The sequence below is a fragment of the Thermobia domestica genome, chromosome 10 (assembly GCF_964235325.1).
Source record: "Thermobia domestica chromosome 10, izTheDome1.hap1.1, whole genome shotgun sequence".
Classification (NCBI taxonomy): Eukaryota; Metazoa; Arthropoda; class Insecta; order Zygentoma; family Lepismatidae; genus Thermobia; species Thermobia domestica.
This window is the reverse complement of record NC_137463.1, coordinates 4597590-4611849: the sequence shown is the minus strand read 5'-3', so window position 1 is coordinate 4611849 and position 14260 is coordinate 4597590. Positions and strand designations below refer to the sequence as shown.

The 14260-nt window shown below is 37.3% G+C and overlaps 1 protein-coding gene across 1 annotated transcript in view; it reads right to left on the bottom strand.

Annotated features, from left to right (window-relative positions):
• The window catches only part of Trhn (tryptophan hydroxylase), a 119252-nt gene that overhangs the window by 32304 nt on the left and 72688 nt on the right, over window positions 1-14260 (bottom strand). Inside the window, exons 3-4 of the mRNA XM_081727629.1 lie at window positions 3427-3640; window positions 1514-1611 (exon numbers count right to left, since the gene is read on the bottom strand). Coding sequence (XP_081583755.1) covers window positions 1514-1611; window positions 3427-3640 — 312 coding nt within the window. The remainder of the gene's footprint in view (window positions 1-1513; window positions 1612-3426; window positions 3641-14260) is intronic.

Here is a 14260-nt window from a genome sequence, read left to right as displayed (position 1 = left end):
TATTAGACATTTGCTAAACGTTATGTTTTCCGTGTGTATATTAGACATTTGCTAAACGTTATGTTTTTCGTGTGTATATTAGACATTTGCTAAACGTTATGTTTTTTGTGTGTGTATTAGACATTTGCTAAACGTTATGTTTTTTGTGTGTATTAGACATTTGCTAAACGTTATGTTTTTCGCGTGTATATTAGACATTTGCTAAACGTTATGTTTTTCTGTGTGTATTAGACATTTGCTAAACATTATGTTTTTCGCGTGTATATTAGACATTTGCTAAACGTTATGTTTTTTGTGTGTATATTAGACATTTGCTACCTTGGATAGTTGGTAGTTCTTTTAGTTGGTAGCCCACAGTAGGATTAAAAATGGTACAGTAGCTCAGAAGATTCATAAGTTTGGCGAGCTATGGTGTAAAGAGATGATCTCGATACTTCAGGAAATGTCACACACAACTCACTTATACTAAACCTCTATTTCTCTCGAACCATTTAGTTAACTCGTTGAAGAAGGCCTTCTGTTGTGACAGACTTGCATCATTATCCTCCTTCATCGTAAATGTCTGTTCGCTAACCCTTAAATTATCTATACCATCATTCATAAAGTTTACACCACATACCCGGCTAATTCCTCGATGACCTTCAGTTGCATCATTCCCTTCTGTTTAAAGACAACGCATAACACTACGCAGCTCGCACTTGGCGGGAACTTCAATCATATTTAAGTGCTTACAGCTCAGCTCAAACTGGAGAGTTGGCGTTGTTATTAGCAAAAGTTATAATTACAGAGATGCACAGTCGCCTACCATGCATCACCAATTCCTCAAACTTGGCTATTTAGCAGCTAGATCGGAGATTTTTTAAAAAAAGTGACCCTCGTATAACAAGAGTACAGAAAAAGTTAAGCTCAATGGCGGCTAGTGTAACCCACGAGACGTGATTTGGGGTTGTCTCGTCTCGAAAAGTATATATATATTGGAAGAGCTCAGTTCTCACAAAAATTCTCGTATCGTAAGCACTGCTATTGGCGGTCCTTCAGGAAAGTTACGTCGGTAAAAATTTATATTTTATCGCTAAAGGCTAAGGGAAGAGAGTTTCATGCAGATTCAGAAAGCTGCATACAAGAACTACAGGGGGGCCAGCAAAAGAAGGTCTCTAACAGTTCGCACCGGCCTTGCTCCTACTCACGTATCAAGGCTTTTTCTGTGCATCTATAGAAAAATAATGACAGATTTCTTAATGGTGTAAAACAGAATGACCATGGTTGGTAACACTAGCACCAAAGTTGGGGCTCCATTTTCCCTCTGCGCATGGTAAGAAACTTTAGGAACCATCTCCTGATGGCTCCTCTATAGTACGTCAAGTAAGATCTCTTCTCTTAGCTTCTGGCGGTAAAATTTACATTTTTAGGTCTGACTTCTCTAAAGGGCCTCGACTGCTAAATCTTTATTTCGACTCGTAGAATCATAATAAGTGGTTTATACAATACCTATGGTATATTTATGAAACCTTACCGGATGATCTGCATCAAGCTCTGTCCCATACATAAGTACTCTTTGTGCGCCGTCGAGGTCTGATATTTTCTTGGGGAACCATGGCATATCTCCAAAGTCTAGAATAAATAAATTAAATTTTAATACAATAACAAACAGAAACATTTAATCAACTCGAATTTATTGTCAGAATTAATTCACGGAAACGCTAAAGTCTGGCTCAAACCTCTTGACATCTGTCGAAAGCCAAACTGAAATGTACACGTGCGACGTTGTGTGATTTCACTTACGTTCGTATACAGATGTAACGTGAAACATTAACGCGAGAAATTAAGATATTGAAAAACACTTTCTTATAAATTTATTAACGCTATAGTGACATACATTATAAGGACATGGTTTGAAATTGCTTTCTCTTAATCCAGGAACAAAGCTATTGGACAACATCGCTCAACTTGCATTGGATATTGTGAAAGGAGGACACGTCTTATACGTCAGGAGGTTTGAGCCAGACAGTAGTTATTTAATATACTTAAATTGGCTTTTCTTAATCACTTCAAAGAACAATAAAAATTAGGGATAGGCCGATCCCAGAATTCATCGATTCCGATACCGATTCTAAAATTTTACTCCCGATTCTCGATTCCGGGCTCGATACCGATTCTGAGTAAAACAAGTAATAAAAACACATTTGAATCCAAAAACATTTTATTAACCTATTGCAAATGAATAAAAACTCTTTCAAAACAATGAAGAATTGAAACTGAAATGTTCAAAAGCTGCAAATATGGAATTAGAATGAAAAGAAAAGTATCGGTATTATGTCTTGAAAAGTATTAAAAACTAGAAGTTTGGATTGTATTTCAAATTTCTGTTAAGAAAAACAAGCATTTGAACCCTCTCTGGGTCCAATCTGTTTCTATGGTTTGTTTAATACTTTAAACAGATAATCTGTACATTTCTTAGTGTTTTCGTAACAAACCATCATAAAAATACATGATTTTGAGAGTTTTCATTACTTTTTCGTCGGAATCGGTATTGAACCCGACGATTCCTCGATACCGCCAGTATCGAAGAGTCGAGAATCGGAATCGGCCTATCCCTAATAAAAATAATATAATATTGAGGAGTAAGACTCTTCACTGGTGGTAATTAATTCATATAATATCCGGCTACAAATCTATTTTGGCGCCTTTTTTTTTTCTTTTTACGTGTTCAATAGGTATACTCTCTGATAAGGCTGCTTATCGTAGATATTTTGTAGAGCATTATCTCCGTGTGAATAGAGGGGATTTGGATTTCTGAACTGACATACAGAAATAGGATGGCTCTATGTGGTGGATACTATGTTTATTGTGAGCCTTTTCATCGACATAGGATAAAGAAAAAAAATTACTTTTTGAAACACAAAGCAAATCTTTTCGTAATTTCGAATATCTTTTAATTAATACACAAATATGTTATATATATACTGCTCCCATTCTTACTAAAACACACAGAAGAAGCAAGGAGCAGACAGAAAATTTGGCATTGATAAATATTGTGGTGGCAGGCAAGCAACGCTACTCATGGATCGATAATTATTGGTGCACTGCCAGCACTTCTTTCTTAAATTCTCCTACTTCATCTGCTCGTCTCCTCTGTTCTGCGAGTTTATCTCTGTCATTTCTCCGATTACAAAAGCGCGCTCTTACGTCATACATCGGCTCAGAGGCGGTTCGCGAAGGAAGTCATATCTGTAAAAAAAAAAAAAAAAAAAAGTAATGTTTTATGATTTCAAACTGAGAAAATAATGATTCTTGTATGCAACAATTAATGTATTGGATAAGTTTTCTTCTCTTGATTTCGAAGGATAAACTTTTATTGATGTTACCTCCCTCACGAGCGGCCTCTTTCATATCATGCAATGAATAATAACGAATATGTCCACTTACCAAAACTGCTGCATGCAGACAATGGAGTTGGAGGCGGTAAATCCTCTCCCGCGTCATAAGAGGAGAGATTGATACAAGCGACCTCTCTTCGCAGAAGACTCACCAGTTGTTCCATTCGTTTATTGTCACACTCTACATCCACCAGAATCTCGAACTCAGAGTCCTTGCGAGACGATGGTCGGGACTCAATGTGTACCACATTCACACCAAGATCCTTTAAAATTAATTCAGACACGTATAAACAATACGTAAATTGTGAAGAAAATAATAATAATAATTAATTAACACCTTAAACATGTTTATCAAAATGTTTAGAATGCAAGCAAGTTGATGAAAATACCTGAATATTGCTTTTTCTTGATCATCATGCTTACTTATCTTAATGTTAAATCAAACTATTATTTTTACTATTACGCTGACTATTATTAATAATAGTACTCCTACTACTGTACCGGTATATCTTTGTAGTTCAGGCTGCATGACATACCTCCGTAAAAATGAAAAAAAAAATGTCCACAGAATTTCATTTTTGACTTGTAACTTGGAATCATTATTGAATAAATTTAGTTTGGGTAGACATTTCTAGTCTGGGCCGATTACATTTTGGAAGCCATTTTTTAAAATATCGACTGTATTTTAATGACCAATTAATATTGTGTGAATCAGGAAACCCACATTCAACATCATGGTGTCAAAACATAGGTTCTCAGGGTCAAGTGGTCTTACAAACATATAAAATAATATATTACAACAATACTGTCATTTTACAAAATGACTGCTATCAGGGGCGACATTTCAGACTTTGCTTGAGGGGGAACAAGAGCACCGTCGACATAAGAATTTCGCGTTTTGTACTAGTATATTAGTAGACAATCGATTGAAGGATATGTATTCCTCAAACTCTTGAAGGGGCAATTGCCCCCTAATGTCCCTCTAAATGACGCCCCTGGTTGCTATTATATAGGAAACTATATTACAGAATTTTGTAATGGTAGCTATAATATACAGAGAATAGACGTGTATTGACATAATGAAAATGAAAATAGATTATAATCCATTTAATGTACACGTCAAACAATGTTTGACATTAAATTAAATAACAAGCGCTTTCCAACGGTATCACTCACATGTCCGTATCGTACATCTGGATTGGAAAAATCGGGAAAAACCGGAAATGTTTTTTTGAAAAAAAATCACCCCCTCGGAACACTTGCGCCCCTCGGTCCCGGCCCCGGTTTCATGTAGGGATCTCTCAGAAAAAAAAATGAGAAATATCAAAATGTACACACAATCCGTATGCAAAGTTCCAATCTAATATCGTGAAAACTAAAGGCGTGATTTAAAAAAAAATGCCTTAAGAAAAAATTAAAAAGTCACACCCCTCCGCCCCCACTTGGCTCCGCCAAATTGACCATCCGCTTCTAAAACGCATCTGGGGTGTTCTTTGGTCCATCCTTGACTTGACTAATAAAAAAACCGGCTTAAATATCTGTTTGAGAACCTAAATAAGCGGTCAAAGACGATACTACGCCATGGTAACAAAAGTTACCAAAAATCCTAAAATGGTTAAACCTATTGCAAATAGACTTCGTATTAACGTGGTTTTGCATAGCGCGGACGTTTCTTGGAAGCAATTGACCGAGTTATCCAAAGGTTATTACTGTAATATTGGTATAATGAATAATCAGTGCACGATTGTATGTAACACTGTATTTGAAATTTTTGCAATGATTCATGTTTGTTGTTATAAATAGGCTGTGTTAAATCATATTGTTGTTGGATATTGTTTGCGTTTTCAAGAAAAGGTAAAAATCTTCAGTGCGGCAAGGGTTTTGTAATGGTCACACATGTCAAAACAGCACTGCGAATAATAATTGAAAGTAAAAAGAAAGAAAGCGAAAATGAATTTTTTTTTTTTTTGGAAGATTATCAATTTATGGAACTCTGCGGGGTTGTCGATTCGACAATCGTGAGAGCTGAAAGGACTTGCATGAAATACGAGAGGTTATTAATGGAACCCCCAGATGGACTTATTTTTTTCATGAGAGATCAAGTTCGTCTGATGAAATACCGCATTGTTGTATCACAGCAGTCTTCACTTGGACTGAATCCCGAGGAAGGATGGAAGGACAAATTGTCAGCAGGAATGAATTTGTGAACGATGACCAAGACGACTATGCAGATGAAGTATTTGATAGTAAAGCTGATAATGAGCTCGATTATATTTATGTGTCAGAGTCCGAAGAATCTAAAGAGGAGGAGGAGGAGGAAGAGTTTGATGAATTTACCAATGATCTTATAAAATAGAGGATCTGCCCTCACAACAAAATCTTGAAGCCATACGTCAAAGTTTCGCCACACCTACTCTGCCCACTCCGCCCAATAGGATCGCAATGTTTTGAGCCAACAATCATGGCGGAAACGAAAGTAGCCAATCAGACGATGGCGGAAACGAGATAGCCAATCTGACGTGCCGATGTTCAGTTGTTTTTTGGCTTCATTTATTTTATAGGATGTAGATACATATGGCAGATCCTCTATTTTATAAGATCCTTGGAATTTACAACCATATTGTATGTACATGTACTTTGTGAATTTCTTCCTTTTCATATCTTGATTTTGGGCAACGGTGCTTAAAAGTACACAATCTGTCGTGTAGAAGAAGAAGAAGAAGAAGAATAAGAAAAAGAATTTATATGTCGTTGATTATGACAACCGAAAAAGAAAAGTTTTGAAAATAAAAGGTAATAGTGATACAAGGTGGTGCGTCTGATTTAGTGTAATTTAATCGTGTCGATATCTTTAAAATATACACGAACGTGTAAAATAAGAAATAATAAAATATAACGTTACAAATTTGACACGAACGAAGTATATTATAGTTCGGATGATAAAAACACTGTGAACTCTGAGCAACATGCTACCTTGTCCAGTGACGCTTATCATATAGACGTTGCCTTTCCTCTTTTATCAATTGTAGAACTTCCATTTGTAAGTTCCACCGAAGTTGAAGAATGTTATTTGAATGAAGTTTACGAAAATTCGGATGAATTTGACAGTACCTCGGATTCTGATTACGGAGAAGTTAGTGCACCTGTTCAAGAAGCTGAGAACTTGTTCAGTCAGATTGAAGATATTGAGAATGAAACATCCTCTCCAATTTTTGAACAGAGTGCGTCAACTACATCAGCTTTTCCAGCCATTCCAGGGGCAGAGATCGAAATTATTTCTAACTCATATGCGGAAGAAGGGCAAAACTCAGAGCGAAGGCAGCGGAAATAAAATTTCGTCTGCACCTGCTGTAGAGAACATCCCAAGCATATCAAGTCTTCAAGATATTCCAGACTCAGAAATAGAAACCAGTATTAGTCCACATAATGGAGTAGCATCAGACAATCCACCAGTTAATAGAATCAGAGCATTTTGAAGGAGTATTTGAAGTTCTGTTGTTTCAGGACTAAATTAAAAAAAAAAAAAAAATGTTCCAGTGAGCGCTACTAATACAGCTTATGTAGTGCAGGGCCTTGCACTCACAGCAACTACCAACCACGTCTGTGCCATTGTTTACAGTAAGCCCTAAAAAAAAACATTACAGCCCGTTAAGTACTTTAAAACTTTCGAAACGTTAATACAAGAAGAAAATTTATGGTACAGATGATTACTTTTTGGATTGAATTAGCAATTTGAAGTTTGAACTGAGTGAAAGTAACCTCTCGAGACCGTCATTTCATGATGATTTGGGAAAGGCTTATGCCTGGACTACGGATTGAAAAACAACGTAACAAAATATTACAGCCTCGTATTCTTGCTAATCCTGTTTAGAAATAAGAAGTTATTGACTAAAAGACACACACGTCTTTCTCCAAGCAGCTAAATAAAACGACCAATCGTAGCACACCAGTAAACAACTGTATATTACTTGGATTGTTAGTGGACTAAAAGTGCCTATCTTCATCATCATTTTTTTTTTTTTTTTTTTTTTGGTCAATTAATGTATGTTTAGAAGCTTTTCTTTGTACTGAAACTAATGTTTCACTTATTGCCGTTGTGTAATCAGATGATGATGCTTTGTGAAGTCGTGTGGCAGTTTATCAGCAATTTGACAGGAAGTAGTGTGGGCAATTCTTTATGTTCGAAGGCTGTATTGCCAAAAGCTTTGTGGAAGAACCAATCGATTTTTTAAAATATATATATTACGAGGGTTTCGACATTCATTTACCAGCCAATCTCGTAAAGCTCAGAAATGAAGATAAGCGTTTGAAGATTAGTGACCTCCTCAGTATCAACAAACATTAAACGCTCAACAAGAGTAATGAGTTTTTTTTTTTAAATAATATTATCACTTTTTTAGAGATTACACTCTTTACGTCAGAAAATAAAGGACAAAAGCTGTTCTTTTTGAGTTGCTTTTAGTTATGGCATCACTGGAAAGAACAGAATACGCTTGAAAGTAGTCTGTGGAAGATTGTGGAAGATAGATGTTCCAAGCACTGTTCGTATAGAGACAAAAAATGTAGGCTGATGAAATTAGAACTGCTGCTTCTGCACTGCTGCTGCTATGGACTGCGTCCCAGCTTATACAAGATTAACTAAGGTCTTCAGCAAGTGCTTGTCCAAAAGGAGAAAAAAATGGACCATCTACATCAACTGCTCAAGTTTCAACAATTTCTATATTTTTCGCCCAGATGACACGAAAAAAAATCACTTTATACTAGGAAGGAATAACTTCTTTCCAGTAAACATTACAAATTTGAAAGTTTCCGACTTGCGAATATGGTGATATGGTACTTGATTACGTAAAATTGAACACATTCTTTCGAGTATGAAATTAATAAACAACCAACCGTTGTAATTGTTTGACTTATTTCTAGTACAGTATTAATAGTTAAATAGGTTAAGGCACAATGTGGAGGAACTACGTGGGGAGGTCTCCAAGTTTCCGCTTGACGAGCTTTGAGAAAGGATAGAAAGGAAACAGCTGGATTACTTCATAACTTCCTTTGACTTCAATACACTTTTGACGTCCTTTGATTAACACATGTTTCCTCGTGAAAAAAAAAAAAAATTACATTCTGCAAAATGGATTATAACCAGGGATAAAAGTGAGGAGGAACGCTGGGGATCTCGTCCGCCCACTTCCAAGAAAATATCTATGCCGTCTTCCCACTTCCTAAAATATTACAATTTGTAAATGTAGGCACTGGGGACGTCATGCGTCACCCTGCCTTTTCAGATTCACTTTTATCCCTAATTATAACGGTGTCTTTCAGTTCATTGTCGTAAGAAAATTTTCTTCCTCGGAGGTCTTTCTTATGTTTGGAGATTGATTGGTGTTAAATCTGAGCTGTTGAGTGGGTGCTAACTTTCCTCGAAGCCACAGACAACAGCTGCATGGATTGGAGCATTGTTATACAATATGTGAGGCGGTGACTCAGTTTTGTCACAGTGACTCATTCAAATGACAGCCTCCAACGAACTGTCACAATCAGACAGTGTAAACTAATACATTATTTCATCTATAGGTGACACTGCATATGATGAACGGCTTATTATCAGTGACGCAATATTTCAGTGTGAGGCCGGACACTTTTGTACATACCCTTGAAACAATTAGAAGAAGTTAATTTTGTCATTGCAAATCTCCAAGGATGTCACTATTGCAGTCTCGGTGGAATAATGTATCGGTGACGAATACATAAGCCAATATGACGCTTAAACGCATTTGTATACGATGTACTGATGAAAACGCATTTAACAACCTCAGACATTTCGTCCGATTTTAACTAAATTTGCACCACAGAATACAAGAGCATTTAAACGGTTGGAATGCAATTCGAGCGTAACTATATGGTACGACTGGGAAAATTCGGATGGTCATTTTGCAGAATTACTGCTCGCGTAGGTTGTGAGGTGCCACTGATCAATCGATAGTAGAGAGTACCAACAGCAAATGCACTCGCGAATTCGCCCGCAATTCATCAGCAAGGGTTTGAAAATAAAGATTGTTCAGGTCATCCTAACTGACAAGTCAGCGACTGCCAGTGCAACCAAAACTACCGTGGCTCGTTATGTAAGCACGATGAACACCAAATAATTGATTGCTTGAGGCATTTCTACAATCCCGCTTCTCCTTGAACGTCTCTGGAAGTTTCGAGAGAGTCTAGTGTGATAAGGCAAATAGACAGCCGTATGCACATTCGTAGACGCATAAGTGAGTAGAAAAATCCAGTACCTTTTCTCATTTGCTATACAATACCACGCCTGGAACTCTAGTAAGGAGTAATATATTACACATCCTGCTCGCCTCTGCTCTTCGGTCAGGAGACAATGACTAATGCGTCGCCCATTCGTCACGTTGTTAACCCTGTCCTCTGACCTTACCTGAATATTTTTGGGAACTCCATTTCGTGCAGAATAATGTGCGTTCATGTACTGCCATGCTCTACTCAATGTACGGCTTCAAGTTTTGCCTGGTAGAACCCCAAGTCTGAGCTGGGAATCGACTATTACCCGAGATCTACAGCGAAAGTGGAATACCATACCACAGACAGGTTGCGTAACGAGCTACTTTCACGAACAACTCTTGAATATTAAGGTCTTAACTTCATTTTTTTAAAAATAAACGTTCCTCGTTATCATGTAGGAGAGGTGGCCAATCTTTTTATATTTAATTGCTACCTTTCATTTCAGAGATCATTGCTGGTGTAGTTATCTGTTCACTAACCCGATAGAGGGAACCACTACAGACCATCGCGAGCTACCTTTCGACTAGTAGTCCGCGAGCGGCGCGTTGGCCACCCCTTGATGTAGGGGATGTTCTATGGGTGCTATCCATGAATACTTGTCCGATATTCTTAAACTCTGTAAATACGAGTATGTGGTTGATTGGTGGTCTTTTCTTAGTGTTTCAATTTTAACGGCTAGCAGTGTCTTAAGCAGTTAACGTATTCCTAGTATTTTGGAACTTGTCAAAATAGTATTTTGAAATTTATCAAACGTTTCTTTCTTTTATTGTGCAATATCGTATTTAAATACTTATAAGTGAAGCCCGGATTTCTGTGACCTAAAAAATTGAAAATATCAAAGACTTTATTACCTAAAAGAAATTGAAAATATGACCAAAAGTATAGCCTAGAAAAGTGTGATTGTTCTTTCAATCAATAACATATTAATAAAAACCGGACTCGTGTTGGAGAACCTTCTTCTCAGCATCACCATTGAATGCTGCTAAAGTCACGTAACTTCACTTGTCTTTAGGTATTTTGAAGCTCAGTAGCATCTCGATCTATAACAAAAATCCTTCCATCGTTTGTCAAACATCCCTGACATACCAAAAATATCCGTACGTTCAGCTTTTATCATAAGTCGAGTAATGATTTCAGTAGATGGCACGAGCAAAAATTCTTCTGCATTCATGACTGATCGTGCTCAATAGAGATTATCAGTATTTTAGCAGTACCACTTTTCATCTTTAGTGCATTTAAAATCTCTCCTGCTACGCGCAGCGTAGTCGCTAACACTCACGTCTCTGGTGTGAGCGGTCCCGGGTTCGATTCCCTCTGGGGACATTCAGTCAAAAAAGTGTAAAAGCTTTTCTCTGGCCAGCCACCCTGAGTGAGGTTTCTGCAGAGTTTTCCTCATTTACAGCAGGCAAATGCAGGAATAGTGCCTAACACAATGTTTCCTGACTGTTTCTTTCCTTTCCCTACTCCCTTCTTCCAACCCGTTTCCCTCGATTGTGTGGTCGTCAAAGGAGGTCATCCTTCATATATGATGGGTTAACATAGCCACATACTCCAGAGGCTCAGGTAGGCAGGTCATATAGCCAAGATGGAAGAAAGTAGGAACGCTTTCAAAGTCTTAATTGGAAAACCAATCGGAAAACGACTATTAGGAATGCCTAGGTGAAAATGGGAGAACAATATTAAGATGAACCTCACAGAAATATAAATATAAAGTAGAAACTGGATTCAGTTGGCTAAGCACAAAAGTCAGTAGAGAGCTTTTGTTAAGGCGGCATTGAACCTTCGGGTTCTATAGGCCATAGAGTTAATTAGTTAGTTAACATAGCCACAGATGACGGAAGCTCAGAAATCAAATTTCTAATCCTAATCCTAAAATCCGGATGTAGATGCATTTTTTTTACCAATATGCAACAAAGATACGGGACTTAAGGTATCGTTGTTGCAAGAGAGGAGATATATAGAGACAGAGATAGACAGAAGCTGAGATAGCGATTTCTCTTTTCAAAGAGATTGATACTACGCCAGATCAACCACTTTGAGCCCCTCACATTGATTCTTTCAAATCCTGTTACATAAGCCATGTTTCTTTTTTAAAAGTTCCAAGTAACCTCGCTGCTGAGCAATAAGTGAAATAAGCCTATAACAAAAAATTGATTATATGTCACTTTGAACTCGCTAAGGAACAGAAGTCAATGGAGAGCTTTTGTGAACGCGGCATTGAACCTCCGGATTCCATAGGCCATAAAGTTAGTTGAATAAATATAAAAATGAACAAGAAAATGTTTGATTGAATGAAATATAGACTATTGAATTTTTTTGAGTCAGGACCTCAAAATTTTTGAACGGCCCCTAAATCCATTTTTCGTTTTTTTTTTTTTTTTTTTTTTTTCACATCATACTGTGTAAATTGTTAGTTTTGGTTTGACTACACTATATGTAGTTTTCAAATGATGGGGCGTACAAGAAAATGTTTGATTGAATAAAATATATTGAATTTTTTGAATCAGGGGTCACCAAATTTTTGAACGGCCCCTAAATCGAGCTGTTGTATCTTTTACGGAATAAGCATGTCATACCGAATAAACTATTAGTTTGGGTTTGACTACACTATATGTAGTTCTCAAAATATAGAGCGTACAAGCTTGGGGTCCCGGGTTCGATCCCAGCCCCGCCAAGTGAACTTCGTGGTGGACAAACACCGTGTGCGTGGCTTTTCTCGGGGTTCTCCCGTTCCCTACCACTTTCTTCATTCCACCATTTCATTCATTACTCATCATCACCGTTTCTTTCAGCCTAACCGGCATAACCGTGGGACGTAAAACTCAAAAATTTCATTTTAGAGCGTACAAGAAAATGTTTGAATGAAATATATTGAATTTTGTGGCCACCAAATTTTTGAACGGACCCTAAATCGATTTTTCTTATCTTTTACGGAATAAGCACATCATATCGAGTAAATTGTTAGTCTTGGTTTCGGTACACTATATGTAGTTCTCGAGATATAAGGCCTAGAAGAAAGTTTTTGCCTGAAATATATTGGATCTTTTGATCCAAAAATAATGAATACAAATAGATAAATTATATAAAAGCATGCATATTCACAAGTATAGCTACATATACCAAATATAAAGAATACACAATAGAAATAATGCATAATTGTATCTTAATTTAAATGATTTACGTATGTATGAAATATACCAAGCTAAATTAGATCAATAATGATCCAAAATCACAAATCAAAAGTTAATTCTGTGTACCAATTTTTTTCAGAAGTATATCGTAGGATCTGGATCAATTACGTCATTTGCAATTACATACTTTTACAGTCACTCCCGTTACATTTGCAAAATGTCGAACATTTGAGAAGAATGTTCCAATAGGAGCATCTTTTCGTAGGACACATTTTCGAGTTACATGTTCGTGTACTTTCACGTGGTAGAAGCTTTAAGGATTTCGTAGGTTTAAGAATATCGTCAATGTTTTCTGATCAAAGCTCACAAGGATCTTTTGGTATATGCGCACGATTTAAAACACTTAGGTCTATTGATATTCCAACCAAGTAAAACGCCCTTTTAATGTGTATATGCACAGACGATGACGTTCGCGGAAGATCATTTAGCTGGAGTTGGGTTGATTTTGAGTTTAATGTCTCTTTTAGCAGCAAGGCTATATGAAATGGGACCTTCTGATTAACGTGAAATCCGAACCACATGATCTTCCCGGGGCTTTCCCCCACGCCAAGGTGACCAGATCTTTTACTTTTAAAAACGGGACGCACACGAATCGGCGACGGGAGGGGGGGTGACTTCCACATTGCATTTTGGGACCCAGCAGTCTTTTCAATTTACAAAATACACAAGTAAGAATGATAACACAGCGTTTGTAACTTAAGTACTACCCAAAAATGCTTTTAACTACTTCAACACTCAGAATTCCCACTTAAACCACAGAACACTCAATTCTCATTTGAACATTCAGAAGTTCTAGGCACGGTTGAACCTTCCCAATGCGTGTTGGTACGGGAGAGTGTAGTATTAGCATTGACCATTTATATTTTGAATAATAATTACGGGACACCTGGGTCATGTTTGCTTAAAAACGGGACATTTAGGCGTCCCGTTTGAGAATCAGAAAAAACGGGACAACGGTTGAAAATAAGGGACTGTCCCGGCTAAAACGGGACGTCTGGTCACCTTGCCCCACGAAAAAGGCGCGTACGCTAACCACTTTGGAATGAACGAGCTCTATCATCATTTAGCTGAACTCACTGTACCGAAGTTCACCACGAGTGTCAACGTTACACTTCGTTCCTCCTTCCAGGGAAAGTTTCTCCTTCCTGGGTTCCACGAATGCTTAATGACGATCAAAAAGACGCAAGGATTCAATCAACAGTTGCAAATTTGACACGCTTCAGAAGAGAACGCAATTTCTTGGAAAATGTAACAGTGGATGAATCACAGATTCCATTATTCAACCCAGAAACAGAAAGGCATTCGATGCAGTGAAAATACACAGATTAATCCCCCTGGAAAAAAAAAAAAAAAAAAAATCAAGTGGCATTCAATGCGAAGGTGTTGTATGCTATCTTG